The sequence below is a fragment of the Tenrec ecaudatus genome, chromosome 10 (genome assembly GCF_050624435.1).
Source record: "Tenrec ecaudatus isolate mTenEca1 chromosome 10, mTenEca1.hap1, whole genome shotgun sequence".
Classification (NCBI taxonomy): domain Eukaryota; kingdom Metazoa; phylum Chordata; class Mammalia; order Afrosoricida; family Tenrecidae; genus Tenrec; species Tenrec ecaudatus.
Genome location: NC_134539.1, coordinates 127,018,055 through 127,045,721, shown reverse-complemented (window position 1 = coordinate 127,045,721; position 27,667 = coordinate 127,018,055). Strand labels below are relative to the sequence as shown.

The 27,667-nt window shown below is 51.4% G+C and overlaps 1 protein-coding gene across 1 annotated transcript in view; it reads left to right on the top strand.

The window, feature by feature from the left end:
- HLF (HLF transcription factor, PAR bZIP family member) overlaps nucleotides 1–23,298 on the top strand; it is a 59,019-nt gene extending 35,721 nt beyond the window's left edge. The window contains exons 3-4 of the mRNA XM_075559287.1: nucleotides 16,771–16,991; nucleotides 22,512–23,298. Of these exons, the coding sequence (XP_075415402.1) occupies nucleotides 16,771–16,991; nucleotides 22,512–22,727 (437 nt within the window). The 3' untranslated portion in view covers nucleotides 22,728–23,298. The remainder of the gene's footprint in view (nucleotides 1–16,770; nucleotides 16,992–22,511) is intronic.
- Nucleotides 23,299–27,667: the final 4,369 nt, after the last annotated feature.

The window sequence follows — 27,667 nt, the reverse complement described above, 5'->3', positions numbered from 1 at the left end:
AAGTCATGGTTTAAAGGCATACTACAAAAGAACCCTCTGCCCTTGTCTGACTTACCGACAAATTTGACTTAAAGGTCTCCTTGGGTAAGGACCCGGTCCATAACCGCGGGGACTGCCTGTCATTCTTGGTTCTTCAGGGTTGGGATGCCACATGACACCTTTTCTCCTTCAACTCCCCACTTGAAGACCATTGTCTCCATCACTACCAACTTAAAGATGGCTTGTCTCGGTCCAGGAGCTGGAGCCCTGCTGACTGCAAGGTCTTGAGTTCCAACCCCCCTGCTGTTCCGTGGGAGAAAGAGAGGGCACTCTGCTTTGGTAAAGACTTACAACCTTGGGACTGTTTTGGCGGGCAGTTCTTCGCTGTCTTCGAGGGTTGCTGTGAGTTGGGCAGTGGTTTAGCAGCCTCCTAGGGAGCCCTGACAATGCAGGGTTTAAGTGCTCAGCTGCTGACAGAAAGATGGACAGTTTGACCTCCCCCCCCCCCCCAGCTGCTCTGTGTGATAACGAGCCCAGCCTTGGAGACCCCACGGGTCACTTCTACTCTGTGCCGGAGGGCCACTGTGAGTCTGAGGGAATTCCTGGGCAGTGGGCTTTTCGTTGACCAGCCTATTTTCCTCTTTGAAGAAATGAAGTCTTACCCCTCCTATCTAGCACTTGCCCCGCGTGTCTCACAGCTGGTCTCCTTATCAGCCAACTGGAACATTGGGTAATAGCCACCTTCCGGTCAAGGACTTGCCATCAGGACACTTAAGCTGACGGGGCGGAGGGTGAGGATTAAGCCTGGTAAACATGTTGGAATGGCTGAGGGTCACAGTGGTGTGAGGTTCTTCTCAGGCCAATGAAAAAGTCCCAGACTGTGGGGGCATCCCCCAAATTGTACCTGGTCCCAGTGGCATTGAGAGGCTGGAGGAGGGGGTGTAACAGAACCTGCCGGGGTGTTTGGTCCTCACTGTGTAGTTTCTGTTTCGCCAGAAACCACTCAGCCCTCCCCTTGTCCCTGTGAAACATAAAGGCAGGTTTTGCCCGATGTAGATTTCTCCACAGACTACATTCAGGAGAAGCCAGCCGGGCTTAGCTTGGCTAAGCTTAGTGCAGGCTGGAAATTTTCAATCGTGCCGAAACAACAGATTTCTAAGAAATGGTCTGGTCTAGGATAGCCTTCTTGAGTACATGAGGGAGCTTGTGCACATCACAGCAATGCTGATTTCCTGTGTGGATTCACCTTTTCCTCCGGCTCCTCCACCAAGGTGGCGGTGGTAAGAGCTAGCAGTAGCTGACTCTGTTACTTTTCCTACCTGCCAAGCTCAGGCTGTGGGACCATTTGCCTCTCCCGTAAGACTCACAGTTGAGAAAACCTGAATGTATTCTTCTCCCCAGGTCTTGACTTGCCTCTGAGCATTAAAAAGAAAAAATCAGATTGTTCAATGAAGGTGGATCCTGATGATAAAACATTCGTGGAGAAATGAAATGAAGAGACCATGGAATGGTTCAGTGAAATTGTTTAAGCTCCCTCACATATGAGGCTCTATAGCAGCGGTTCTCAACCTTCCTAAGGCCACCACCCTTTCATACAGTTCCTTATGTGGTGGTGACCCCCCAACCCTAACATTATTTTCATTGCTACTTCATAACTGCAATTTTGCTACTGTTATGAATCGGGTGACCCCTGTGAAAGGGTCATTCAACCCCCAAAGAGGTTGCGACCCACAGGTTGAGAACCACTGCTCTATAGCCTTCCCGTTTCTCTCTGCCTCTGTGATGGGTGACCAAGCGGTCACTCTCTTATGATGGAGTTGCTCCCGGGACACCTCACCACAAAGGTATATACTAAATGACCAGTGAGTGACCAGACTGCACACATTGATAAAACACCAGTGGCAACGGCAGAAGCTGGCCAGCGGTATTAGGAAGGAGAGGGGCACCTTACCCCCATGAGGTGCTGGGAGGCAAAACCCTTATTGTTTAGGAACCAGTTGACACCATTCAATTAAGTCTTTCTCTTCCCCCTGCCTTCCTCCCACCTCCCCACGTCTCCACGAATCCATATCCCTAACTCAGCAGTACTCTTCTAGGCAACTTCTATTACTTAGCAACATCGATTCAGTAACCTTTCTGAATTGTCATTAGTTAACGGGAGGAGGCGCCTCTTCTGTGTTACTTACCATACATAGTTGATTATAGGTACCTGTAGGCATATTCCATCACCGTCATCCCTACCTCTATAACTGCATCTCCCAAACATACACTCTCCATATTAAAGCATTAAAAAAAAGCACTGTGGGAATCACTAGGTGTTGGAGGCAATAGATGACAAAGAGAAAGACCGCGGTTAGGTGGAAGTGCTCAAACTGTCAGGATGGTCTTATGAGCGTCCCTCACCAGATTTGAATAACTCTTCCGGCAAGTGGAAAGTAGACAGGGATAGTCCAAGAAGCACGTCAGAACTGGGGATCCCCGAGAGCAAGCCCAGGGCCCCGGTGACTGTCGCTGCCCTCACCTGTTCTACTCATAGTGCCTTGTTGGCCATTGGGAGGGAGACACACACAAACTTCCATACATAGTTACAGTCCTGGAAGCCCACAGGGGCAGTTCTACCCTGTGCTATAGGGCTGCTATGGATTGGAATCAACTACATGACAGTGCGGTGGTTTTATTTTTATTTTATTTGAAAGTTGGCCATTGCTAACTTGGGTGGGGGTAGCAATGTGAATATAAAGGTAGGGATTTGCAGTTACATAATTCTCATTTGCAGGTAGATTCGTTCGACTCATTGGCTGTTTGATGTTGAGCAAGTACCTTGCTCTGTCTAACCTTGTTGTTCCTCGTGTGTTTAATGGAGCTTCTTGATGCCGTGGAACAAGGCCTGCCCACGAGGAATCAACAGTGTCGTCGGAGAACTGTCTCTTTCGGTCTGACCCATTTCACAGATTTGCCCAAGAACGGGTTAGCGTCCTACCTTCCTGGCTCCTCTTACATATTCTCCACCTAACCCTCTTCTGCCACGTGTTTGCCCACGGCCTTCCCTCTGGATACCTTTTGGTGCTGCATCTTTTCTCAATGAGATCTCAAGATGACTGACTATGCTGGACCCTGTGTGAGAAGCTTTCCCAGGGGCCCGCAGCTCTCCCGAGATCAACTCCGCCTGTGTTGCTGTTAGGTGAAGTGGCCCTGTGCAGGCTAGGACGAAAGGGTGCCTGGTCCGGCATCATTCTCTCTCTTAGATACGCTTGAGCTCATTGTTCACCTTGGCGGGGGTCTTCCTCTTTGATCACTGACCATTCCCATGGGCCACTGTACGCGAGGGTTTCACAAGGCCATGGGAAGATGCACGTAAACGCTAATGGGCATTTTCCATGAACACGTGGACTACTCTTCGTATTCTCCACTGGGGTCAGTGCTGCCACCACTTGCCGGCCCAGCTTTTCAAGCCAGAAGCCTCAAGTGAGCCTTGCCCCCAATCTCTCACTCTCTCTCTTTCCCCCATACCCAGTTTGGCCATCGACACAAATGGATCCCATCTCATCAATAACCCTCAAACCCCCGAGCCTCTGCCAGTGCGGTGGGTTGGCTCCAATGTTTCCCTCCCCATCTCAGCTGCCACATCAAGCTTTCTGAATCGCCAGCCAAGTAGTGATTCCCTGGTCTAATTCCATCAGTTGTCCCTCATTCTTTGGAGATGAGACCTGGACATCAAAGGCTCATCTTTGACCTCAACTCTCGCTGTCCCTCTTCTTGCCCTTACGCTCCAGTGATGCCAGTGACATGGATCACCTGCCTGGCCCCTGTACTCCCTCTCACATCTTCGTACTGGCCCTGATTCTCCTCTCCGCCTCTCGACTTGGCTTGCAAGGCTGCCAGGATGCCAGTTCCCCCTGTAAAGCATGGCCCAATGCCCCTGCACTCCCTGCTGGGCTCTGCATTGGTGCACAGGGGTTGACACCCAGCGGGCCCTGCGGAAAGCTCTCCCATAGCCCTTAGCACCCTGCACTCCGATCATCTGCTTGCTCACCTGTCTCCGCCTACAGACTGTCTGCTCCCAGCGTTTGCATTTTATTTCCGTGCATTCTCAGAGTCCAGCCCAAAGTAGATGCCCAGTAAATGCTGGTTACGCAAGGGAATATTTTCATCAACATCCCCTGTGTAAGAGACTAACATCGCCTTGTTCCTAGGAAGGTTTCTCGGCTGTTTTCTTCGTAGATAAAACGCAGTCTCTCAACCTCGTAAAGAGTCCAGACAGGCGTATGCCCAGTGCCAAATGGCATAGGCATTCAGTCAGAGGGAGACGGTATCCACTGTGGGAGGGTCAGGAGTCGGGGCTTGCCATTAGACCAGAGGTTCTCAACCTTCCTCATGCCACGAACCTTTCAGACAGTTCCTCATGCTGGGGTGACCCCCCCCCCCAACCATAACATGATTTTTGTTGCTACTTCATCACTCTCATTTTGCTACTGTTATGAATTGTCATGTACATATCTGATGAGCAGGATGTATTTTCATTGTTACAAATTGAACATCATTAAAGCATAGTGATGAATCACAAAACAATATGTAATTATATATTGTGAAATATCTATTTCTAATGACAAATCAAGGAAATTTTGTCTTGAAGCACGCTGTAGCATGGGTAAGTCTTCACTCCGGGTATTCGTATGTGGGTGTGTCTGCACGTGGGCAGACCCGCCTGGAGACAATGGATAGAGGAGCGGTGTCTCAGTTCCTAAGGCCATCAGAAATATGTGTTTTCTGATGGCCTTAGGCAACCACTGTGAAAGGGTCGTTGGACTCCCAAAGGGGTCCAGACCCATAGGTTGAGAACCGCTGCATTAGACCTCCGTGGCCTGTGGGCCCCTGGGTACAGAGAGTCTCAGCAAGCATGGTCATTTAGCCAGTCTCCCGCCTTTCTCTTGGAATTGGCACCACAGCATCCTGCAGGAAAGCCATCCATGTCATAACCAGACGTGGTAGCACTTTGCAAAGTGCAGGTGTGTTAATCTGGGTAGACCAGAGAAACACATTCATAGAAACTCGTGTGTATAAGAGAGTTTCACATAAAGGGTAATTGTACATTAAGAAAGCATCCCAGCCCAGTCCAGTCGAAGCCCATAAGTCCGATAATAGACCATGTGTCCGATATCAATCTATAAAGTCCTCTTCAGACTCATGAAACACAAGCAATGACGCCGAATACAGGCTGATCACAGGCCTGTGGGTGGAAAGACTTTGGTTCTAGTGGCGCTGTAAGCATCTCAGCTGTCCGGAGTCTCCATGTGGCTTCTCCAGTTCCAGGGGTCAGCACAGTGCCATGTGTCTTGTCAGTAGAGAGTCGCCAAGGGACTGAGCTGAGAGAGAGAGTGTCTCCCACCTCCAAGAAGAAAATTCAGGATTTCCCAGAATCCTCGGGATTATAGGTTTTATAGGTTGTGATGCGATTGACAGACTAGACTCCACCCCTTCACTCTTAATCCTCTCAAGTCCCAAATTGACACCAGATGATGTAACTACCACAGCAGGTTTCCGATGGGCAGCCCTGCACATCTCACCTGCACAGACCCTTGAAGGGACTGTGGAGGCCTGGGTGGTGCCGATTCCGGTGGTGCGTGCTTTCGTTAAAAATACGAAGGGCCACTGGAAATCGACGGTAGGTTTTCAAGAGCTTGTTGTCTGGGCTTGGCTATGCTTAGTGGCTCCAGTTTTCCATACATAAGAGGCACACATCCTACCTCCCACCCCCATACGTCACCAGGGAGCTTGTGAGAGACCATGGGGCTGGATCCCCATTCAGGGTGTTCATGAGAGCAAAGACCCCTGCCTATGGCCTTGACTGTCAACCCTGTGTGTGTACAGGGTAGGGGGCACAAGGGAAGGGCTGGTGAGGCCAACACCTGGCCTTCAGTCTCCACCTGGTCCCCTTGCAGCTGCAGGTCCCTTGGTGCTTGTCCTCTGGGGCAGCGTGGAGCCACAGGGAAGCTCCCAGTGGCAGCCTGGGGCTGGATCTCTGCCCTTTCAGAAGACAGGACTGGGAAGCAGGGCCCTTTGAAGGCTTGCAGTGAGCCAGCATTTGGCTCAGCCTCCTATTGTCTGGCTCCATCACCACCATTCTTTGATCATTGCTGTAAAGAGGAAATGTGGGCCCCCCTCCACCCACCTCCTCCTCTGGCCCCTCATGTGGTCGGAGTAAGGGCTGAGGCCGTGAGTGACTGGGTATCAGCTTTTTATCTCAGAACCCTCCGTCCCCACCTCAGGGCCACAGGGCTATGTCTCTGCACCGCAGGGTGCTGTGGCAGCAGTGAGTCCCATCTTCCGATGGCCCTGTGCTGACTGCACTCACTGGCAGAGGAGGCAGAAGGCAGCAGGTCCTACTGGGTCAGAGTGATGTGGGAGAGCCAGTGGGCTCCAACCCCACGCGTATCAGAGTACAACCATGCTAGCTGGTCACCAGGCCTTTCTTCTGAGGTGCCTCTGCATGGACACGAGCTTCTAAGCCTCCAGTTACCTGTCGAGCCCTTAACCATATGCGCCCCCGGGTCTGTCCCCCCAAGCATGAACTGACATACTTAACCATCTCAGGATGTAGACCCAGATCATGCCACTCGCATATTGCCTCGAAGGCAGCATGGCGTCCACGGGAAAGTGTCCTAGACACTCGGCCAGGAACCCTCACCACCTGTGCTTTGTCGGGTGCAGCTTGCCACTCAGGAGCACTGGAGTAAGGGAATGATGGACGGTTGTGGCAGTGAGAGAAGGGAGGGAGGGGGATGAGGTAGAGGCTGGCAGCCTTTCTGCCCTGTCCCCTGCAGCTAGAGGGCTGCAGTTTCCCAGAGCACCCTGTCCAGGACAGGAGGCGACACCTACCTCTTCTGGATGCCATCTCCTGTCCAAGAACATGTTAGGCTGGGAAGGCAAGGCGTTGTGGGCCCCTGAGAGGTCTCCGCCTTTCCCTTCCCTTACCCTTTCCCCATTTTGTGAGCAGGAGGATGTGGAGAGGGCGCAGAGCAGGCTCAGGCTGACTGGAGAGCCTCCACCCGCCCTTCCCCCAGCTCTCTAGCTGTGTGACTTTTTGCAGGTGGTTTCGCTCTCTGAGCCTCTATTTCCTCTTCCATAAAATGTGGGTCACAGCACCTCCCCTGTGGGGAGGGGTGATGGGTCAGTGGGTGCTGCTGCACACACTCTGGCCTAGATCCTGACGTGCGTCACCTTACTCAGAACGAGAGCCCTCTGCTTTCCCTGGAGGAAGAGTTAGCCCCCCACTGCTGGGGCCTTTGCATAATGGAGAAAACCAGTCAATTCCAGCTCATGGTGGCCCCAGCTATGCCAGAGTAGAACTGGGCTCCCTAATGTTTTCAAAGGACTGGGTCTCCAGGTCTTTCTTCCGAGTCACCTTTGTACAGACTCAGACCTCCAGCCTTTAGGCTAGCAGCCCAGTGCACTAACCTTTTACACCATCCAGGGACTCTGCACAGGGTGAATACTGTGTAGGTTTTAGAATTAGAAATATAGGGAGGGAGTCTGTTTACCCATGGGCTGGTTGGATAACTTGGGGGCAAATTACTCACTGCATTAGTCTGGGTAGACTAAAACAAATTCATAGATGCACATGTGTATAAGAAAGAGTTTTATATAAAAGAGCAATTGTATATTGAGAAAACATCCCAGCCTAGTCTAGATCAGATCCACAAGTCCAATGTTAACCCATTATGTTCAATACCAGTCTATAAATTCCTCTTCAGACTCACGTAACACATGCAATGACGCCGGATGCAGGAAGATCACAGGCCAGTATGTGGAAAGTCTCATGGATCCAGTGGTGGTGGAAGCATCTCAGCGCTGGCATGGGTCTCCACGTGGCTCCTCCAGCTCCAGGGCTCTGGCTCCATCAGCATAGCTCCGTGTGACTTTTTATCAAGAATACGAAGCAGAAAAAGGGTGTGTCCGGCCTCCAGGGAGCTATTTATCTTCTTCGTGCCTCCAAATGTGGTCACCAAGCTGGGATTGATTGACAGGGTAGACTCCACCCCTTTACAAGTTGACGCGATATTTTGTAATTGCCACCCTCATCATCTCTGGGTTTATCTGGAATGCCTTTTGTTTCTCCACTTCCACAACAGTTACTGTGAGAATTAAATGAGAGTATGCGGTGAACCTGGTGGGCCGAGTTCAGGAACACTGAGGTGGTCGTGACTCAGAGACTGGGGAGGCCTGCCTTCCAGCGCCAGGCAGGCCACCCTCCTGTCTGCACGTAATGAGTCAAACTGGCGGGACGTGCCATGGTCTCTGTATTTCTGTTGACAGCCTGTCACGAGGTGAGGAGAGTTGCTGGTTAAGAGCTGCTGAAGCCACAGGGCTCCTGCAGTGGGCTTTTCAGCAGAGCCTATTTGTCCTGCAGTCAGGTACTGAGCACTCACTGCGTACAATGTGAGAAGTGCGCGCCAAGGATGTGTGCGACTTCGTGTACTGAAACCAAACACACACGCACCCCACCCCACCCCTGCAGAGACCCTACAGGACCCAGAACTGCTTCCTGGGTTCCGAGACTGAATCTCTACCAGCACAGACAGCCTCTTCTTTCTCGTCTGTGTAGGTGTGGTCTGGGTTTTTGTTTTTTTGTACATTTGGCTTTGCTTTTAAAAGCCATACAGTGGCTGTATAAGGCTGCGGACTCTTGAAGAAAACATTTAGGTATGACAGGTTACACGAGGAGAGATGATTCTGCGTGGCCGGCTCTCGGTGCTGCCTGGTTCAGAGGGAGACTTTGCAACAAGTGTCTGACTAAGCCTTTTCTTTGTCTTCATTCCTCTCCCTCTTGGCATCCCTGGCTTTGATATTGCTCTTCATTTTTCTTTCCTTTGTTCATTTGTTCTCTTTATCCTGCTCTGATTTCTTAATTCCTCCCTTCCTCCCCACCCCTCCCTTCACCCCTCCCCAAACACCCTTGCTGCCCAGCCCCTCTCTGCCAGCAGGGCATTCAGAGGGAGGCAGCAGGCATGCCCTTTGGGGCCTGAGGCCCTGAGTCAGGCCAGCTTGGTCTATTGGTCAGTTATAGTGTGGGGGCAAAACAAGGAGTACACACACACACACACACACACACACACCACGATGGGCTTTCCTCTTTCTCTTTCCCGTTTCCTTCCCTTCCTCCTCTTTTCGAGAAGCATGTAGACATCTGCTCTCCTTGGTGCTTAACACAGCTTCCGGAACATGTATGTGCAAAGTGAAGCAAAGTCAATGAATATAAATGATATTGAAGAATTTTCTGATTTTGATAGTAAAGATAACAGCCGTAGATGATTTGTAAAATAGAAAAAAATGAATGAAAAACAAAGCCTCCAGGCATCTGAAAAAAACAGTGCTTTTTCAGGTATAAGGAGTATTTATGTGAGGCTACATAGTCTCATGTCCTCAGCGTGGGGTCCCGGAGAGCAAGACCAGGTCCCTGTCACCAGGAGCATGCATGGTGGTGGAGGGAGGGCAGCAGGAACCACCAAGCAGACAAGCCAGAGGGTTGTGGGTGAAGATACATATGCAAAGTTGCTCCCACAGGGTGGTTTGGTGCAGCGAGGGTGGGGGGAAAGTCAGAGGATGGAGGTGGCATCTGTTTGAGCCGACATCCCGTTGTTGTTAGATGCCACTGATTCTGATCCATGGAGATGCCCAGTGGTGCTGAGGACCAGGCGAGACCGTAAGGTCTGGGTGAGGTCGCATCTGGGCTGTGTGTGGAGCAGATAGAAGGCATGGAGGGTAGGCTTATGGAGAAAGGAAACCTGCATTGAGGGGGTTCCAACTCATAGTGACCCAAACTGGGTTTCTGAGGCTTTATGGGGGCAGACAGCCTTCTCTGTGTCCCTCCGCTCATGGGTTTGAGCTGGGGTTGGAGTCCATTGTTTCCCCAACACCACCCCAGGGCTCCTGGAATTGTGCTGTGCATGGCAATAGACAGGCTTGGGCATGTTCTGATGTGGCAAGACCCGCAGAGGTCTGCTTGTTGGGCCACCCTGCTTGCTGTGTGAAGGGTGCCCAGGAAAGGCATGTGCAGGAGCAGGTGTGCATGCTGCCATCGGTCAAAGGCAAGGCGATGATGCTTGTTTTCTTTTCTAAGCCATTGTTCTCATCACGATCAGGTAGATTCCAACTCTTGGCAAGTCCACATGTGCTTTATAGAGTTTTCAAGGCAATGGCGTTTCAGAAGAGATTGCCCAACTGGTCTTTCCAACACCCCCTGAGTGGGTTTGAACTGACAACCTTCCAGCTAGTAAATGAATACTTAACCCTCTGTGCCACTCAATGACTCCCACATTGTGTGTATCTGGGGAGGGGGCGTGGTCGTACATAGACACACGCCCACACACCGTTTATTGAGTCCTCTCCTAGTGCTTCTCACTTGGAATTGTTATGGGTTGATCGGGTCGTGAAGCTGATCTTGGCCAGACTTGCGCACAAATCCAGGGCGTTGGTGATTTTGGCTGATCTTGAAGTCGTCAAGGATTTCATCTACTTGGGTCAGTCACCCAGCTCCCTAGAAGCAGCAGTCAAGAAATCGACGGACACATTGCAGTGGGCAAGTCTGAGGCCAAGTACCTCTTCAGAATGTCAAAAAGCAAAGATGTCACTTGAATGACCAAGATGTGCCCGACACAGCCGTGGTATTTCTAGTCACTTCATTTGCGTGGACAGTGCAGAAGGAAAGATTAGAGCGTAACTGTCTTTGGATGGTGGTGTTGAGTGAAGGATTTACAAATTACCAAGGACTGCCAGAAGACGAGCCAGTCACACTCAGAGGGAACACAGCCAGAAGGCTCCTTACAAGTGAGGGAGCAACACTGTGTCACTTTCTGGAGGCATGTTATCTGGAGAGGCAAGTTCCTAGCGTGGAGACCAGTGGAAAAACTGGGGATCTTCAACGGGATGGATTGACACAGTGGCTGCAACAATGGGCCCAAACCTAGCAGTAGTTGTGAGTGTGCCACAGGACCACACAGCTCTGTGTTCTGTTATGCGTGAGGTCACTGGGAGTTGGAGCCAACTCGGTGGCATCCAGCATCCACCATAGACTGCCTGTTCCACGTGTCTTTCACCCCCAGTTCCAGTAGAGCAGCACGGGCCTGCTTCTGATCACAGCAGAAGAAGTACCGGGGGTAAGAAGCAGGAATGTGTATAAGTCCTTTAGGTGCAGGCTTTGGACAGACACGGTCATTTCTGCCACTTCTGTTCACTGCTGTAAGATAGAAGAGCAGCCCAGATCAAGCGATAGGGACATCGATTGTGCCTGGAAAGGCAAAGTCCTGCGGCAAGGAACGCAGGTAGAGGGAAGGGCGAGCCCTTTGGCCCTTAGCCCCATGAGCAGAGGACTCCCCAGGCAAGATAGCAGGTTCCTGCCACTGGAATGGAAACCTGCAAGTCGGGCCTCAGAGTGAGCTCTCTAACCTCCTGTGAGCATCCACTCTTGAGCCTGTAGTGTTCCTTGTTAGCTGCCGTCACGTCCTCCCTACAGTGTCCCATGCACACTTGGGATCCACACGGTTTTCACTGGCTGACTTTTTAAAATGTAGACTGTCAGGTCTTTCTTCCTGCTCTTAGCTGGAAGGTCTGCCCTTGCTTCACAGCCTCATAGCAACGTGCCAGCCTCCACTGATACGCGGGTTAGGCTCACTGGCTGGATCAAACCAGGGTCTCCCCCATGGGAGGCAAGAACACTAGCATTGAATCAGGAGCTGCCTGTCCTTGAAGGGGCAGCGGTGTTTGGTAGTGCAGTAAGCGAGCCCTGGGCCTGGATGGTGGGTGGGTCTCTTCTGAAAGCAGGGGGGCAGTAAAGAGAGGGACGTGGACTCTTACCAACCCCAATTCTGATCAGCTAGGGCCCAAATGCTGACTCATATCGACCCCCTATGGGTTTCTGAGACTATGCCTGCTTATGGGAGTAGAAAGTCCAGTCTTTCCTGAGGAGCTGATGGTGGCTTTGAACTGCTGACCATGCCGATCACGGTCCAACAAGTAACCATGACACCACCAGGTCTCCTTCTAGATAAGTCAAGACACCAAAACTCCGAGGAGGAGAGAAGATGGGCAGGAGAGAAGGAACGGGGACCAGACTTTGAATCACAGATGATCTCGCCCATCAGTTCCCATCAGGAACCTTTCAGTCAAAATCAGAGGCCTCTTCCCTTGCTCAGCCATCTCCACGGGGAATGTGCCCATCCATGGGCGCCTGCTCACTGGTGGTCACACTGGACGATGGTGCGTGTCTGGGGGCACGGATGCCGGCCCAATGCCCTGGGTGTGTAACTGCCCAAAGGAGGAGCGCACCCAGGAGGCCGTTGCTGCTGAAAGGGAGGTCGAAGTAGTAAGCACACCGCAGGGTGTGACTTGGAGGTGGCCGTAAGATTAAAACACTAATTGCTTGGCTGGAGAAAAGAGGCACAGATGGCTGCCGCTCCCATTCACTGAGGACTGCTGGCTGCTCAGTCCTTGAGCACCGGCCACTGGGCTCGGGACTGCGTGTCAGGGAGGGAACCAGCCCGTCTTCAGCCATACCTTGGGGAACTTAAGTCATGCCAACTCATCACAAAAGTGGAGGCTAACTTGGACTCTCATCTCCTTCCAGATTTCCCTGTGGCCTTTGTTCCTCCCTTTCCCCCAGAAATCTCCCCGACGGAAGTGCCTTTCTTCCAGAAGCTTTTAGAAACGAGCAAACCACGACCAGGCAAACTGACGAGCCTTCGTCCTGAAGTGGGTGTCCCGCACTCTGGAAACCCCAAGTTTAGGCTGAGCCACTGCAGGAGAACACCACACTGTCATCTCAGTAGAGACAGGAAGCGCCCTCTGGGGCGTTTCACACACATTTCTGATTTTCAGAAAATAATTAAAAAAGGAAACAGTACCAAATCTCCGTACGACTGGAACGGAATGAGAGATTTGGAGTCGAGAAAAGGTATACAAGAAGCCATGAGGGAATCTGATATAGACTATTTCTATATCGCGATGTCAAATCTGTGCATGGTAAAATGACGAGCAAGACCAAACCCATGGCCCCTGAGTGTGTTCTGACTCGCGGGCCACTTACAGCACCGAGCAGAGCTGCTGACCCTCTGTCGAGAAGCGACGGACAAGAATGGGAGGCAAGGGTCATGATGCATACGACAGGTGAAGGAAGAGCCCACCTCCAAAGCCTTGTTCCACCGGAATAGGGAGGAAGGGACAGCGGTTGTTAAGGCACCGTCCAGGGTCCAGGAGGAGAAGTAAGCACCCAGTAAGCCGGGAAGTGCCAAGTAAAACCAAGGTGATATTTGTACGTATCAGTGACAGTATTATTCTAAATTAGCACTTAGTTGGGAGAAAACATGTCCCTTCCTTAATTATGGTCATTTTTTGAGGACAACCTGCTAGGACCTTGGAAAATATATATTTATAAATCATGTACATGCCTGTTGAATGAACAGCCCCACTACTAGGAATTTCATCTGCAACAGTGCAAGCAAAAAAAACTGGAAACCTCCTCAAATCCAGCGGTCGGGGAATGGTTAGGTGAAGTGTGACTCTGTAATGATACAGAGTCAGAATTGACTCAGTGGCAGTGAGCGAGAGTCATCCCGGAAGGAGGCCGGGTGGTGCTGCCAGGTAAGCGCTCACTGGACCGCGCTAACCGAAATGTCGGTGGTTCGAATCCACCAGCCACTCTGAACGAGAACCATGCGGTCGCCTGCTTCTATAAAGATGAACAGGACCCAAAACCGTGGTCTTTGAGTTGGTTTTGACTCAACCACCCTATAAGGCAGAGTAGAGATGGCCCATGGGGTTTCCTAGGGTGTAAATCTCTACCGAAGTAGAATGCCACAGACCTTGTGCTTAGCCGCTGAGCAATTGAACCATGTCCCCATCGGTGCTCCTTCCACAAAGATATTACCTGGAAACTGCTATGAGGCAGGCCTGCTATGTCCTCTGACATCAGTGTGAGTCAGAATCCGCTTGCCAGCAAGCGGTAATCATTCTCAGAAAGGGCGGAGGAGTTCTGTGTATACTAACCATGAAAATGGCACACTCGCATCTGGGAAAGTAAGTCAGGGGGTGCAGCGGTATGATCCTCCTGAGCTAAGTCACCTGCAGGTACAAACCAAGGTCGGAGGTGTCCACACCGAGCTGAGGGTGTTCGCCTCTGGGGAGATCAGCGAGGAGGAGGGGAAGCTGAGGCGACGGGAACAGAAACCGGACGGTCCCTTGCTCGACACATTTCCACATTGGTTGCAACCTTTCGATGACCATCTTTTGCAAGTCAGACAGTTCATGGCATGGTGCATTCTTGAGCCGCTCTGGGAGCATGTTGAAATGCTGTCGAAGAGAAGGGGGAATCACGAGGGGCCCATCTCCTATTGCCCACTGACACTGCTAATGGACAACTGGGGCTAAAGAAGGAAAATTGGAATCTGACAGAGAAAACAGATATTAATAAAAAGGTGTGAGTGTCTGAGGGGGGAAGGGGGGCTTTGTCCCCAAGGCCCTTGGTCTGGGGGGCTGTTTGGTGGGTGGGGGGTGGGGGTGGGGGAAGTCATTTGCCCTGCAGGGTCTGCTTGCCTCACTCCACTCTGCAGGTAGGGCTGACCTAATTTTATGGGACTGGGGCAGGGCTGGCGAGGAAGCGCAAAGGGAAGGCTCCCGCCTAAATGGAGCGCATTATTGTCAGCGTGTCCGTGAAGGAATGCCAGAGCCCAGCCTCGGAGGGCTGCCATTAAAGGAGACAGACCCTTTGTGGAAGCAGAGCTCCGAAGTCACCACCTTGGTGAGGAGCGGGATGAACATAGAGCAGTTGGAAATGGAAATAACATGGGGGTAGGTAGAGAATGTGTGTGTGTGTGTGTGTGTCTGTCTGTCTGTCTGTCTTAAGGACATAGGGCTACAAAGCTGTAGCTTTTAACATAACAGTGTTAACAATGTGTGTGTCTGTGTGTCTGAAGGACATAGATGTGGCAATAAAGCCATAGCTTTTAACATAACAGCGTCAACTGTGTGTGTGTGCGTGTGTGTGTGCGTGTGTGGCCGATCTAGGAACGAGGGTGTTGAGTCACTTTGTTATTAAGTTCAAAGAGACCTTTCTAAAGGGAACAATTTTTAAAATGCCCGTTTCCTTCCCAGACCCACCGAGAGGGCTCATGTTCTGAGGCAATGTCAGGAGGCACTCGATCAAATCTAGCTTGACGCCCTCCACCCCCAGCTCAGCAGTCTCTGGAAGCCGGAGCCGAGCGGCGGTGGCAGCTGGGCTAATGAGAACTCGCTGTCCGCTGCCAACGCCTTGGGCCGGCTCCTCCCGCTGGCAGCCAGGATAGGAGGAGAGCTCAAAGCCAAGTTCCGACCTCAAAGGTCACCCAGAGCAGTCATCTCGCCAGCTCCCCACGGGGCCTTTCCAGAACACCCGAGCCGAGCACTAGAATCCACGCCAGTGGGCTCCATGCTTCCATCCGGGCAGGTTTTCCTGGCACCTAAACCGCACTTCACACGCTGGCCTCCCAACCGGCTGCCTGGACAAGAGGGGCCCGGGCCAGGCAGAGTCGAGATTATTCTCTGGGCGTGAAAGGAGTGATTGTAAAATGCAGATGACATGAAAAGGCTCGGAGCGCCCCACCTTAACCTTGTGGTCCATTAGGAAGTTCATGTTCTCCAGCAGGACACACTCCGAAATGTGCGAAAACGCTGTGCTGCGAACGGTGCTCATTCCAGGGGTTCGGCTCAACCTGGAGAACCCTCCGGTGGAGTCTGGGCGCCTCCAGGGCATCTCCTTGAACGTTCCCAGTCTCTCTCTTGATCCTCTTCCCTCCTCCCCATCCGCACGGGCACTCTTCATGCGTGTGCCTGTGAGCCCCAGCAGCCCAGCCCCGTGTCCGTCTTCCTGCTCCGGTCTTGCCCCCCGCAGCCCATTCGTCATCGTGGGGCTCGGGGCGCCATGCGTGTGCTACTTCCCTGTGCCGCATCCTTCAGGGGTGCTTGGGCCTTCCCAGCGGCCACGCGGCTCCCCTTCCGGGGCGCCTCCTTTGCACCTGCATCTTTCCATTTTGTTCTCTGGCTCAGGACTACTTGCTGGCCTCCAGAAATACAAGCCATGATCTCGTCCCTCCCTGTGCTTAGGACGCCTGTTTCTGCTTGCAGCTCTTTGTCTCAAGACTCTAGTACCTGCCAGCCGGAGCAAGAGTCCCTCACCTCCGCCCGGTCAGGTCCACGTTCAAAGGCACGTGGTGCTTACTTCCCTCCCAGCGCCTGCACTACAACACCCCAACTTGCTAGCTATTGGTCATCCAGGGACCAGCTCCTCAACTGGCCTAAGAAAAAAACAACCCCAAACTTTTAAGGTCGAATTCTTGTCTTTCTGTCCCTCGTGCTGTGTAGAGGCTGCTCTACGGGGCGCACTGGATAGAAACACAGTCGTCTCCAGCTCACAGCAGATCTGTGCACAGTGGACCAACACGCTGCCCGGCCCTCCGCCATCCTCACCATCATTGTCTTTGAGCCCACGGTTGCTGCCTGCGTGTCAATCCACCGCCCCTGGTTCAAGAAGAAATCAGTGCATATATTTTGTAATTTAGATTCTTCTTCCCCGTCGTTGAACACGGTATGGGTCTGCATGGCACACCTAACGCCACTGAGTTCTAAGGAACTGTGAGAAGGACGAGGTAAAGTGCAGGACAGGCCAGTGAAGGCTGTGGCCGCCGCCCTGAGTATCGGGGAGCAGCTGCCCACTGGGTCCGGGCCACGAGCGAGCGCCTGTGAATTAAAACTCCCGTGTTGTTTCAGGTCAGCTGTTGCCAGCAAGCCGCAATACGCCAAGTCCCATTGATCCGGACACCATTCAGGTCCCAGTGGGTTACGAGCCTGACCCGGCAGACCTTGCGCTGTCCAGCATCCCCGGCCAGGAAATGTTTGATCCCCGCAAACGCAAGTTCTCCGAGGAAGAACTGAAGCCGCAGCCTATGATTAAGAAAGCTCGCAAGGTCTTCATCCCTGACGATCTGAAGGTAAATTGGAACTGGTGTTCAGGCTTCTGGGCAAGTGGAGAGGGGGACTCCGAGGCCAGTGAAAGGGTGTGCTCAGGGAGATCGCATCATTTAGGGAACGAAGGACTCGGGACTTGATTCCTTGTCCTGCCTGGCGAGTCTAGGCCCCCGTTGCTTCCTTTCAGGGTTTCCTCCTGAAACACGCCTTTCGTGTCTTGGTAATGCACAGCGCTGGGGGACGAGTCGGAATGCTGGGGGCGCTTTGAAGCCTATGAAGGGAGCAAACCTACAACTCTCTCACAAGGAAGCACGAGAAGCAATAAAACGAACCCCAAATCTTGCGAGGCTAGAAGGAGAAGGAACGTTCTTGGGGCAAAGCATTTTGGCCTCAGAGCCCTCTGGGGGGTTACCCTGCTTGTGGAAGTTTCTGGGTAACTGCTGCCATTTCCTGTGTACCTCAGAGAAGAGCAGCCAGAGACTTGACCCCTCTCACATGGCCAACCAGGGATGACCAGGGTGGGATTCTGAAAAGGAAGCTGGCGGGTGAGCTGATACTGCCCATAACTACTTACTCCATAAATGATCACAGCTCAAGGTTAATTCCGGGTGGGTTTTATCTCCCCATTGATGTGGGAGAGAATATTTAGAAAGAAAAATAGATTTACTTTGAGAAGTCCAAATGCAATGTAAAATGAATCAGACACATTGAATGAGGCCCAAGGAGAAGAGAATTTGGATCTCTAGCACTTTACCACATCTAAAACTGGTCCAGACTAGAACACTTTGTTCTTAACCTTGACTTCTAGGGGGTTGTGTTAGTCTGTGCTTCCTTCCAACAGTACGGATAACAGAGAGAGTCGAGTTTCTGTCCATGACATGTGTTTCCTCACTTCTGACCCAATTATCCAAACCCAAATATGGGTCACAGAGAGAGATGCTCCTTTGTTTTGCCGGGACTGACTTGTCACTCCTACTTTTATTTAGAAAGAGTGTGGAGCAGGGACAGAGCTCAGGTGTGGTAGCTGAAGTGCCCGGCAGATTGAAATCTCCACCATTGCCCACATGCCGGAGGGCGTTCTCCATGACGCACACACCGGGGGTGCCATGGCTTGAAGCGATCTTGGGGATTTGTGAGTGCCAAGTAACCTCTTGCACTTGAGGAAGTGGAGGGGCAGCGGGGTGAGTGTAGATGCACACTGCTGGTTAGAGTCCAGTCTCGCTGACTCTAAGCCTCTGGCTTCCTGAAAGTCACTGTAGAATGTCGGTCCTGTCAGGGGCTCTCAGATGGTACCTAAGTCAGTAGCTGCTATCCCAAGGATCGGAAAAGGATGGCGCATGGTCTGAGCACCAGAAAGCCAGACGATCTGTCCAGGGAGCCCTCTGATGGGAGTTTGGGTATCTCTGCTGCTGCTTTCCTAAGGGAACTGGTGCTTAGACTGTGGAGGAACTAGAGAGGTGGCATGGCATCACTTCTTTTAACTGGATATTTTCCCTATTTTTCTTTTAATTAAGCCGTTTTAGGGGCACATAATCCACATGTCATATAATCCTGTAGTTGGGTCGTATCAAGAAGAGTTGTACCATCAGTGGTCCAGGTCTGTCTGCACTTGAGCGCCTTGTCTTGAAGCAAACCAGGTCACCTATCCAGCATGGATCTCCCCTTGAACAGAGGGCAGCGGTGTGGCAGGAGGCCTCAGAGGGACAGGTATAGGTTCCAGCCGGCCCTTCAGAACTCCCACACTAACAGGCCCAGAGCAGAGGCAGGATTACTGAGTAATCCAGGTAACCTTGGCAACCCAGAGGCCAAGGCAAAACCAACTGTGCTGGATCTCACATGGTAAGGCTGGCCGGGGCTGGGTTTGACCTGCTCACCTAGAGGGTGGGGAGTGGCAGGAACATTCCCCTGCCATGTGGCCTGGGTGTTTCCGGCTGTGGTCACAGGCAGCAAGCTGGTTGGAAGCAGGAAGCAGGGCCCACACCATATTCCTCCTTCCAGCAGTGAGCACTGAGCTAGTGGGAGAGGCGTTTGTGGGCCCCAGCAAGAGGGGCACCCTGGTTTGAGAATAGACCCCACCCCAACTGGTTTCCCCTGCAGCTGTCTCAGCACTTCAGTTGTGCTGGCATGTACCTCCCAGGAGAGCCATAGCTGGATACCGGGATTCCTGGATACAAGAAAATCCACTTGTGTTAGTCTGGGTTGACTCGAGAAACAAATTCATAGCCACTCAGATGTATATAAGAAAGAGCTTTATATACAAGAGCAATTGGATATTGAGGAAACATCCCAGTCCAGATCAAGTCCATAAGTCTGATAGTAGCCCATATGTCTGATACCAATCTATAAATTCCTCTTCAGACCCACGCAACACATGCAATGATGCCAAATGCAGGAAGATCACAGGCCAGTGGGTGGGAAGTCTTGTGGATCCAGTGACGCTATAACCATCTTAGTACTGGGGTGCATCTCCACATGGCTCCTCCAGCTCCAGGCTCCAGCATAACTCCATGTGTTTTCTCAACAGGAATATCTCTCAGGGAGAGAGAGAGAGAGAGAGAGAGAGAGAGAGAGAGAGAGAGAGAGAGAGAGAGAGAGAGAGAGAGAGAGAGAGAGAAAGAGAAGAGAGAGTGTGTGTCCCACCTCCAATGAGCTATTTATCTCCTTAGCACCTCCAAATGAGGTCATCAAGTTGTGACCTGATTGACAGGCTAAACTCCACCCCTTCACTCTTAAGTCTCAAATCGACAATCACCTTGACTTCTTAATACTTTTCAATGTTCATTTAGTTACTTGGCAAATACTGCTCAAAGGCTGGGCCAAGCCCCCACAAGGGTGGCTTGGGGGTACAAGTTGAACCAGACCGGGGCCGCGTGGAGCCTCCAGTCTGGCAACGAGAGGGGTATGTGGCCTGTCAGAGGGGTTCTGGGGGAGGAGGCTGCCTCGGACAGGAGATGCTCAGGTCAGCGGTGGATCAGTGCTGAGTGGGTCACTGCTGGGTGGTGGCGGGTAGTGCCCGGGAGATGGAGAAGAAGGGTAGAGGGCATGTCATGCTGCACACACTCTGGGCAGGTCAAGGGAACTGAAATGGCTTTTCCAGCCCAGGACATTCAGTCTGTCCTCATTCCTGCCTGCTCCATCTTCCACTCCACCCCTACTCCCAGCTGGCTCTCACCTGAGCCGTACCCATCCCACACCTCTGCCAGCTCCTCGCATGCATGGGCAGGTGATGTCAGAGGGAAGAGGAGAGGAGGGAGAAGATGTTTGATCTCCTGAGGTCAGTTGGTGACTGCCTAACGCTTCAAGCCTAGCCAGGATTGTCACAGACTCCCAATTCCATGGCCTGTGGAGGTAGCCTTGCTCCCAGATCCTGTCCCTCCCCAGGTTTGGTTTGAATAGCCTCCCAGGCTCCTACTGCCCTGTGTGCAAGCTCCATGCTGGATCCCGTCAGCTGTTCTTTGCAGAGCTCTGGAGCATTCAGGCTGTGGTGGGCTTCCTGGCAGTCCGGAGGGAATGGCATTGAGTTTACAGCAAAGTCACACACACCATTTCCTTCACAGCCGGAGACTTCACTGTTGTTACAGTGCCCCTTGGTCCCCTTGGCACTGTGATGTCACTGAGGGGTCCTCCTGCCTTGCCTTCTCTCCCCAGTGGGCCTCTCGCCCATCTCCCATCTCTCTGGCTCCCTTTCCAAAGCACGGCCACACATGGCTCCCTTCGCCTTGTGCAGATACTAAATGGCTCCCTCAACAGCCATGTGCCCCGCCCCCAAGTACAGGGATTCTCTAAAGTGCAGCCTCCTCCCCGGGAAGAGCCGAGAGCAAGTTCTCTGGAAATACTTCCCAAACCTTGTCCATCGTGTCATTGTGAAACGTATAGGAAGTCGGGGTGCTGTATGCTCAAGATGCCAGTGCCGGCTGGTGAACAGGCAGACGGAGTGGCTGCACCCACCTGTCTTGTGCCGGGCAATTGTCCGAGCAGGCACTGGAGTAGGGCCCTAACCTGGGATGGTCCTTGCAGCCCTGGCCCCAGCCATGTGACCTCCTCCAACCCCAGCTGCCCCTGGGAGGCCTGTGTGTGTGTGTAAGAACAGCCTTGCCCCTTTGTTCTGAGTGGCATGTACCTGCAGGTATTCGCTGTTGGGACTAAGAGATCTGCTCCTGCAGGTTGTTGAAAAAAGCAGGTAGCAACTCGAGCATCTCAGGCAGGGCCCTGCACACAGCATCTCAGAGGAGCTGCTCTTCTCAACCTTCCAAGGAAGCTCTTCCTTCAGGCGAGGGTGGAGCAACATTGAGGGAAAAGGACGCGTGGGTCCACATTGACCCCAGTTACGTAGTCCTCAGGTTAATTAAGGCCCAGAGAGAAGTTCTAGGAAATTGGAGTAAATTATTTAAATGCTACCCACCAGTGATGCATTGATTGGTGTCGGGTTGAAGGGTTTTAAAAAAAAGTTCTACTTTTAATTACCGAAGTGTACATGCCCATTATATAATCTAATAATTCAGAAAGATGTAAAGTAAAAGGTTAAAGAGCCAGCCTCCCCTTGGCCGCCCCCTCCTCCTCCTAGAAGCACCACTGTTAATAGTTCGGTATAGAACTTTCTGCGTCATTTTCTATGGATTCATTATAATATTTTTCTTGCCAATCAAAATGAGAAGAGGGAGGCCCGGCCTAGTTGGCTGCAAATTGCCATTGCTTCCACTCACGGGGTGGCATATGGTGACCACGGTCCAACCCAGCTGGTCCTCGCGTTGAACAGCTGCAGAGTGTGTTCCTTCTCCTGCCCCGTCACAACATAGTTCTGACAAATCCTCCTGATGAATCGTCAGGGGGAAGTTACATCCACTTGCTCTGTTGCAAGCCCTGCTGGAGTAACGGCGCGGTGCCCCTGTCCCGTGCATGGGCCCGGGTCTTGCTGTAGGACGCAATCTGGAAGTGGAATTGTTGGATCAGTGGGCTTGTGGGATGTGACTGATCAATATTCCCAAACTAAAGAGCCCCGCTGGTGTTCCCCAGCAAGGCACCCGGCTGCAAAAGGCAAGGTTAGCAGTTGGCACCCAGTCAGTAGCTCTGCACCCGTAAAGGAGACGGCACAGGAAACCCCACGGGGGAAGTTCGTCTTCGTCGCCTGGAGTCAAAACTCACTTTGAGGGCACCTAACAGTAGCAGCTTTACCAATCGCCTCCCCAAAATGTGACACCAATTGACACTCGTACCCAGAGGCACATGAGTGTGCCTAAAAGAAAAAGCCGCCTGCGTTTTAAAGCCAGGCGAGAGACGACATCTGTGCCATGCCATAGGGAGTTGGAGGTGAGCTCCTTGCTCTTCGGCTCTGATCTTGGGCACCCAGGCCTGTTGTGACAGGTCGGAAACCCTGACTCAGGCCATCCTCAGGCATCCTGACAACAGCCAAGGCAAGAGACACGCATTAAGCACCTGGGCCTGGGCCTTAGCACAACCCTGAAGGCTGCCAGCGCCTGGGGTGACCCTGAGCCCTGCTGAAATCTAATTTGCTCATTCTCTTTCCTTCTGTAACTAATGAGCAGGATGACAAGTACTGGGCACGGCGCAGAAAGAACAACATGGCAGCCAAGCGCTCCCGAGACGCCCGCAGGCTGAAGGAGAACCAGATCGCCATCCGGGCCTCGTTCCTGGAGAAGGAGAACTCAGCGCTCCGCCAGGAGGTGGCTGACTTGCGGAAGGAGCTGGGCAAATGCAAGAACACACTTGCCAAGTATGAAGCCAGGCACGGGCCCCTGTAGGGGGGCATTGTTGTGGGCTGGCTCTTGAGTAGAAGGACAGCTTGCTTCCTGTCTGATAGCACCACACCCAAACCACCTTTCGATCATCAGCACTTTACCAGCGGCACCCACACACCTGACTCACATTCTGACGTGCATCCGTGTGTGAGTGTGCGCGCGCGTGCACATGCGCGTGCATGCACACGTTGATGTGCTTGTGCCTGTGTGTGTGTGTGTGTGTGTGTGTGTCTCCCTTTGCACCTGCCCTTTCAAAGAAGCCCCCTCTCCATTGCTTGGCCCCCACAGAGGAAAGGCGCCATGTTTTTACTGGACTTCCCCAGACCTCTCGGGGGTTCTCCTCCCCAGAGCCGCCTTCGCCGACGCCTTCCCTTTCAAAGTTCACTTCGTGATTGAGCTGACTTGCTCTCGCAGGACCCGCTCCTCGGAGGCCCAGAAGGGCCCTGGGGAGGCCTGGGGACATTATAGAGCTCAGTTTGCAGGCGCACATGCAGTCTCCAAGCTGCCGTGCTGACAAGGTGCACGAGATGCCTTGGCCCCTCCGGGCAGCTCGGTTCGTAGATAGGTGGCTGTCCTACGTTCAGTTGTGGTGCAATTTGTCTTCAGATTCGAAGTGGTGTTTAGCTTTATTAGGTCCCTCATTTCACCTAACTGCTATCTACTAAGTTTCCTTTTTCTTCTGCCCACCCCAGGTAAGTCAGAGTCCTATCACAGAGCACAGAGTGGGGCTTTGCACCGCCTGTACTTTAAAGCAATAATCCTATTGTTCGCTAGAGCATGCTGCCTGAGTAGTCCTAGTGGGTGTAGGACATCTTCCCTGCTGAAACAGCCAGCCAGCCAGCCAACCAACCTTACAGGAACGCATTTGAGCATGCCCAGCACACCCCAGGACAGAGACGCAGGTCGCAGAGCAAGGGGTTCATTTACATGTGCCAACACACGTGTCCTGGAAGAGCTTTTGACTTCCATAAAGTTTGATTTGGGGTTCTCTCCTCATCCATACTCCATCCCCCTTATTCCCACTTCACTTTCCCCACATCCCTCTTGATACTTGGAAGAATTCCATGGCTTCACATCTGAGTTTCCCCATTATTTTTTTTGTAATGTATATACAAATATATATATTGTGAATTATACCTGCTGTTTTCTAAAATTAGTTAAGTCCATAAGTCGATGTTTTTGTAACCCCCGCTTTTCCCTAGTGGTGTCATTTTTGAATGCCTCTTAAATGAATGATTCCAGAGCTTCTGTTGCTTACTCTCTATTTGCTTTGGGCTGTCTGTATGCGTCTCGAAGTGGACTTCTGAAAAATGAATGTAAGCGACACTAGTGTGTCTTGGAAGGGAGTGGTGGTGTCTCAAACTGTGGGGACTCCAATCAGCGGAAATGTTTACTATTGACCAAAAGGAGAGATGATTGAAATTGTTTAATGTTTTTACAGAGTAATTATAGGAAGTTCTTTTTTTTGTACAGTATTTTTCAGATACAAATACTGACCATGTATTTTGAAAGACATATATTATATATAGCCAAGAGAAAAAGGAAAATTATTCCACGTTTTAAAATCACAGAGAAGAGATATATATTCGCCAATATTGTACAGAGAAGTGCTTTGGGGTTTTTGAATGTCTTTAATATTTTAAGCTTATTGCTGACGCGTCAGCATTTTTCCACTTTAAATTAAAATGTGATGGCAGCACCAAGGTTTGCCACGGTGAATCCTGCTCCCAACTCCACAAGCAGCTTTCTTTCTCCCCGTTCGGCCTCCGAAAGAAGTCCGTTAATGTCACCCAAAAGCACAAAATGGATTTTAAGTCAAATATTTATTGAATGATACAGTGAGGGTTTTTTTTTCTTGTTTGTTTGATTTTTTAAGAGAATGCATCTGCCCCCCAAAATGTTCACTTCAGAATCACGGGTTTCTCGAACAGAGCCCTGCTGCAGGTTCCCCCACCCCCGGGGCTCCTCTGCAGCGGTGTGTATCTTGTGCAGAGCCCCAGGTGGACTTTGGTGCGGTGCAGACCATTTATCGTGGGAGAGATGTTTGGGCGTTAAAGATGATTGCTCTCTCGTTTCACTAAGTTGTGTGATGCCAAGCGATTCTGATGGTCTTGCGAAGGAACATTTTGTTCTAGATTGCAACGCCATCTCCTGAGTGGGCGTTTCTGGTTTCGCGCCTCCACAATGTGCGTTTGCTAAGTGATCTGGGGGTCGTCTTGTCGGTCCCGCGGCAATGGTCCTCACAGCGTCACCATCTTGGGAATCCGACTAGGTATTTGTTTGCCCCAGGTTCCAGAGTACAGCCAAAGAGGGGAGCGCATTATACTGGAAACTAAAGGTTCAGGTCACTTTACTAAATAAAACCTTCGGAAAGCCTCTGCAGAAGCTGAGTAAGAGGTAGTTGAGGGGAATTTGTGTCGACCTTTTATGGAAGAGCAATTGCCATGTGGTCCAGAGCCATCAGTCTGGGTGCCAGCAGAGACACACAGAGCGGGGGAATGGACGTGGAGCTTGTAAGTGAAGAGATGTTAAAAGGTTTGCACCTTGGACCACTCAAAAAAAGTGTAAAATGCCAACTAAAAAAAATAAACCTATATTTGAACACTGATCTTTCTTGGAATTTAAGTTGTTTGTATCCAATAATCATTACAAATGTTTTCTGCAGAAGAAATAAAAGAGATCGTGTAAAACTTACTCGTGTGTGTGCCAGGAACACTTATATATAGGTACTTTTTAATTCACACCCACCCACATCCACTCCTGGATGCTGCCTTTGTTCCCAGGGCAGCTAACTAAACTGAAGTGGACATTGGATTAGCTAACTAGACTGAGACGCAAAGGCCTGATGCGTGGCTGCAGCTCCAAGAGTCCTGTGGTCATTTCTTCTTCGTTTCATCATAAGCATCGTCCATAGATTAAAATGGATGCAGACCATACCATGCCAACATCATGTCTGTATCACTTGGGATGAGAGGCATAGGACTTCTTGGCATAGGTTAGTTCGCTTGTTGGGTCTTGTGACTAAGCTTGCCAAGAAAGGCAGAGATTGGTCTGCATAGGGTTCTGCTTGTGCTACCTTGAGGTAGGTGGTGTGGGAGAACTGAAATATCGCGTCCTCTTCAAGAGCAAGTAGCTACTTTGACCTTTCACATTAGTCAACGTTAGTCAAGACTGATGGCCCGCCAGAAAGCAGCACCCGAGGCAGGAGGAGCAGGGGAGGGCAGACACATTGCCGGAGAGATCGTGTGTGAGATGAGCCAGAAGGTGGCTTCTAACTCGCAGGCTTTGTGAAGGGGTGCTGGACACTTAATCTAAATGAATGAGATCTAAGTTCTGGTTTCAGAAGAGGGGAGAAGCGTTTTCAGAGTCGCAACCTTCCCTTGGAGTGAAACAACACCTTCTGTAAGATGCGCAGGTTCACCTTGCTTTTCATAATAGTTCATCCTCCCTCAGGTCCCCCCTCAGGTAGGGCCAAAGTTGAGCCAGGGTGTAGACCGACAACCCCAGGACAGGCGGACTCAGCCTGTTTGCCTACATGCGGGGAGTGGAGGCAGAGACTGAAGCCGAGGTCAGTGCAGCAGGTGGCTCTAGGCTAGGTGGTCACCGCTCTCAGTCTTTGCACCTTCCTCCTGGGCCTCTGAGGTCCCCGTCCTGTCCTCCCCCACCCACCTCTGGGAGCTAGGCAAGGGCTCCTCCAGGTTTCCTCTACATGGACTGAACAAGCAAAAACCTAAGCAGAGCGTTATCCTGCATCCTGCATCTTGCTGGCTTGGATTTGGGTACTAAAGTCAGTTTGTGTTGCAGGGAGCAAGTGTGCGTAGAGTGTCAGGCGGTGAGTGTGTGTGAATAATGGGTATTTCAGTGAAGACATAACCTCCTCCTTTTGGGAACTTTACCAAACATCACAAATCACCTACTAGTGTGGTTTGGCAGCACCTCAGGTGGCATCTGCTAGGACAGTACGCGTTAACGCGAGGTCAGCGGGGTTGTGTGCACCAGGATATTGGTGGTATGACGACGCTACTCAGTCCAAACCTCTCTCTGTCATTCTTAATGTTTAATAAACTTTGGATTTTTTCCTTTCACATATTTTTGTTACAGTCTGTTAGTGATTGGCTTGTGCTCCCACTTCGATAACAACAGTATTACTTATGAAAAAACGCCCCAAACCAACCACCAACCCATGGCTATCAAGTCAATTCTGACTCATAATTACCCACCATGGAGTTTACAAGACTAAATCTCTACCAGAGCGCTCAGCCTCATCTTTTCCCCAAGGAGCGGCTGGTGGTTTGACACCTCTGGCCTTGGGGTCGGCAACCCAACACCTAAGCTCCAGAGTCAAAATGTTCATTCCACAGCTGATAAAAGGCAAGTGCCGGTCAATTCCAACTCAACGACCACAGCGCACAGAGGCTTCTGAGCTGTCTGTCGTCTCCACAGGAAGAAACGGCCAGCTCCTCTCTCCCGAGAAGTGGCTGGCAGCCTGAGCCACTGGCCTTCACAGCACCTGGAGGTTTCTCAATATTGGTCCTGTACACTTTATGATAAACAAACATGAACATTTAGTGTGTTCTTAGATGCCATGCAAGACACTGCTAATCACTTACATAGACCGTTCTAACCCCACATTTACCCATGACAGCAGTTATCAACCTGTGGGCTGAGACCCCTTTGGGGGTCAAATGACCCTTCCACATGGGTCGCCTGATTCATAACAGTACCAAAATTACAGTGTTAAAGTGGCAACAAAAATAAGTTTATGGTTGGGGGTCACTCCAACATAAGGAACTGTATTAAAGGGTTGAGGCACTAGGAAGGTTGAGAACCACTGACAGATGATAATCCCTTAATTTTGCTGAAGAGAAAATTGAAAGGTAAAAGATGTTAAGTAACTTGTCTAACACTAACGAGGGAAAGGTGATAGAGATGAATTCTGATCC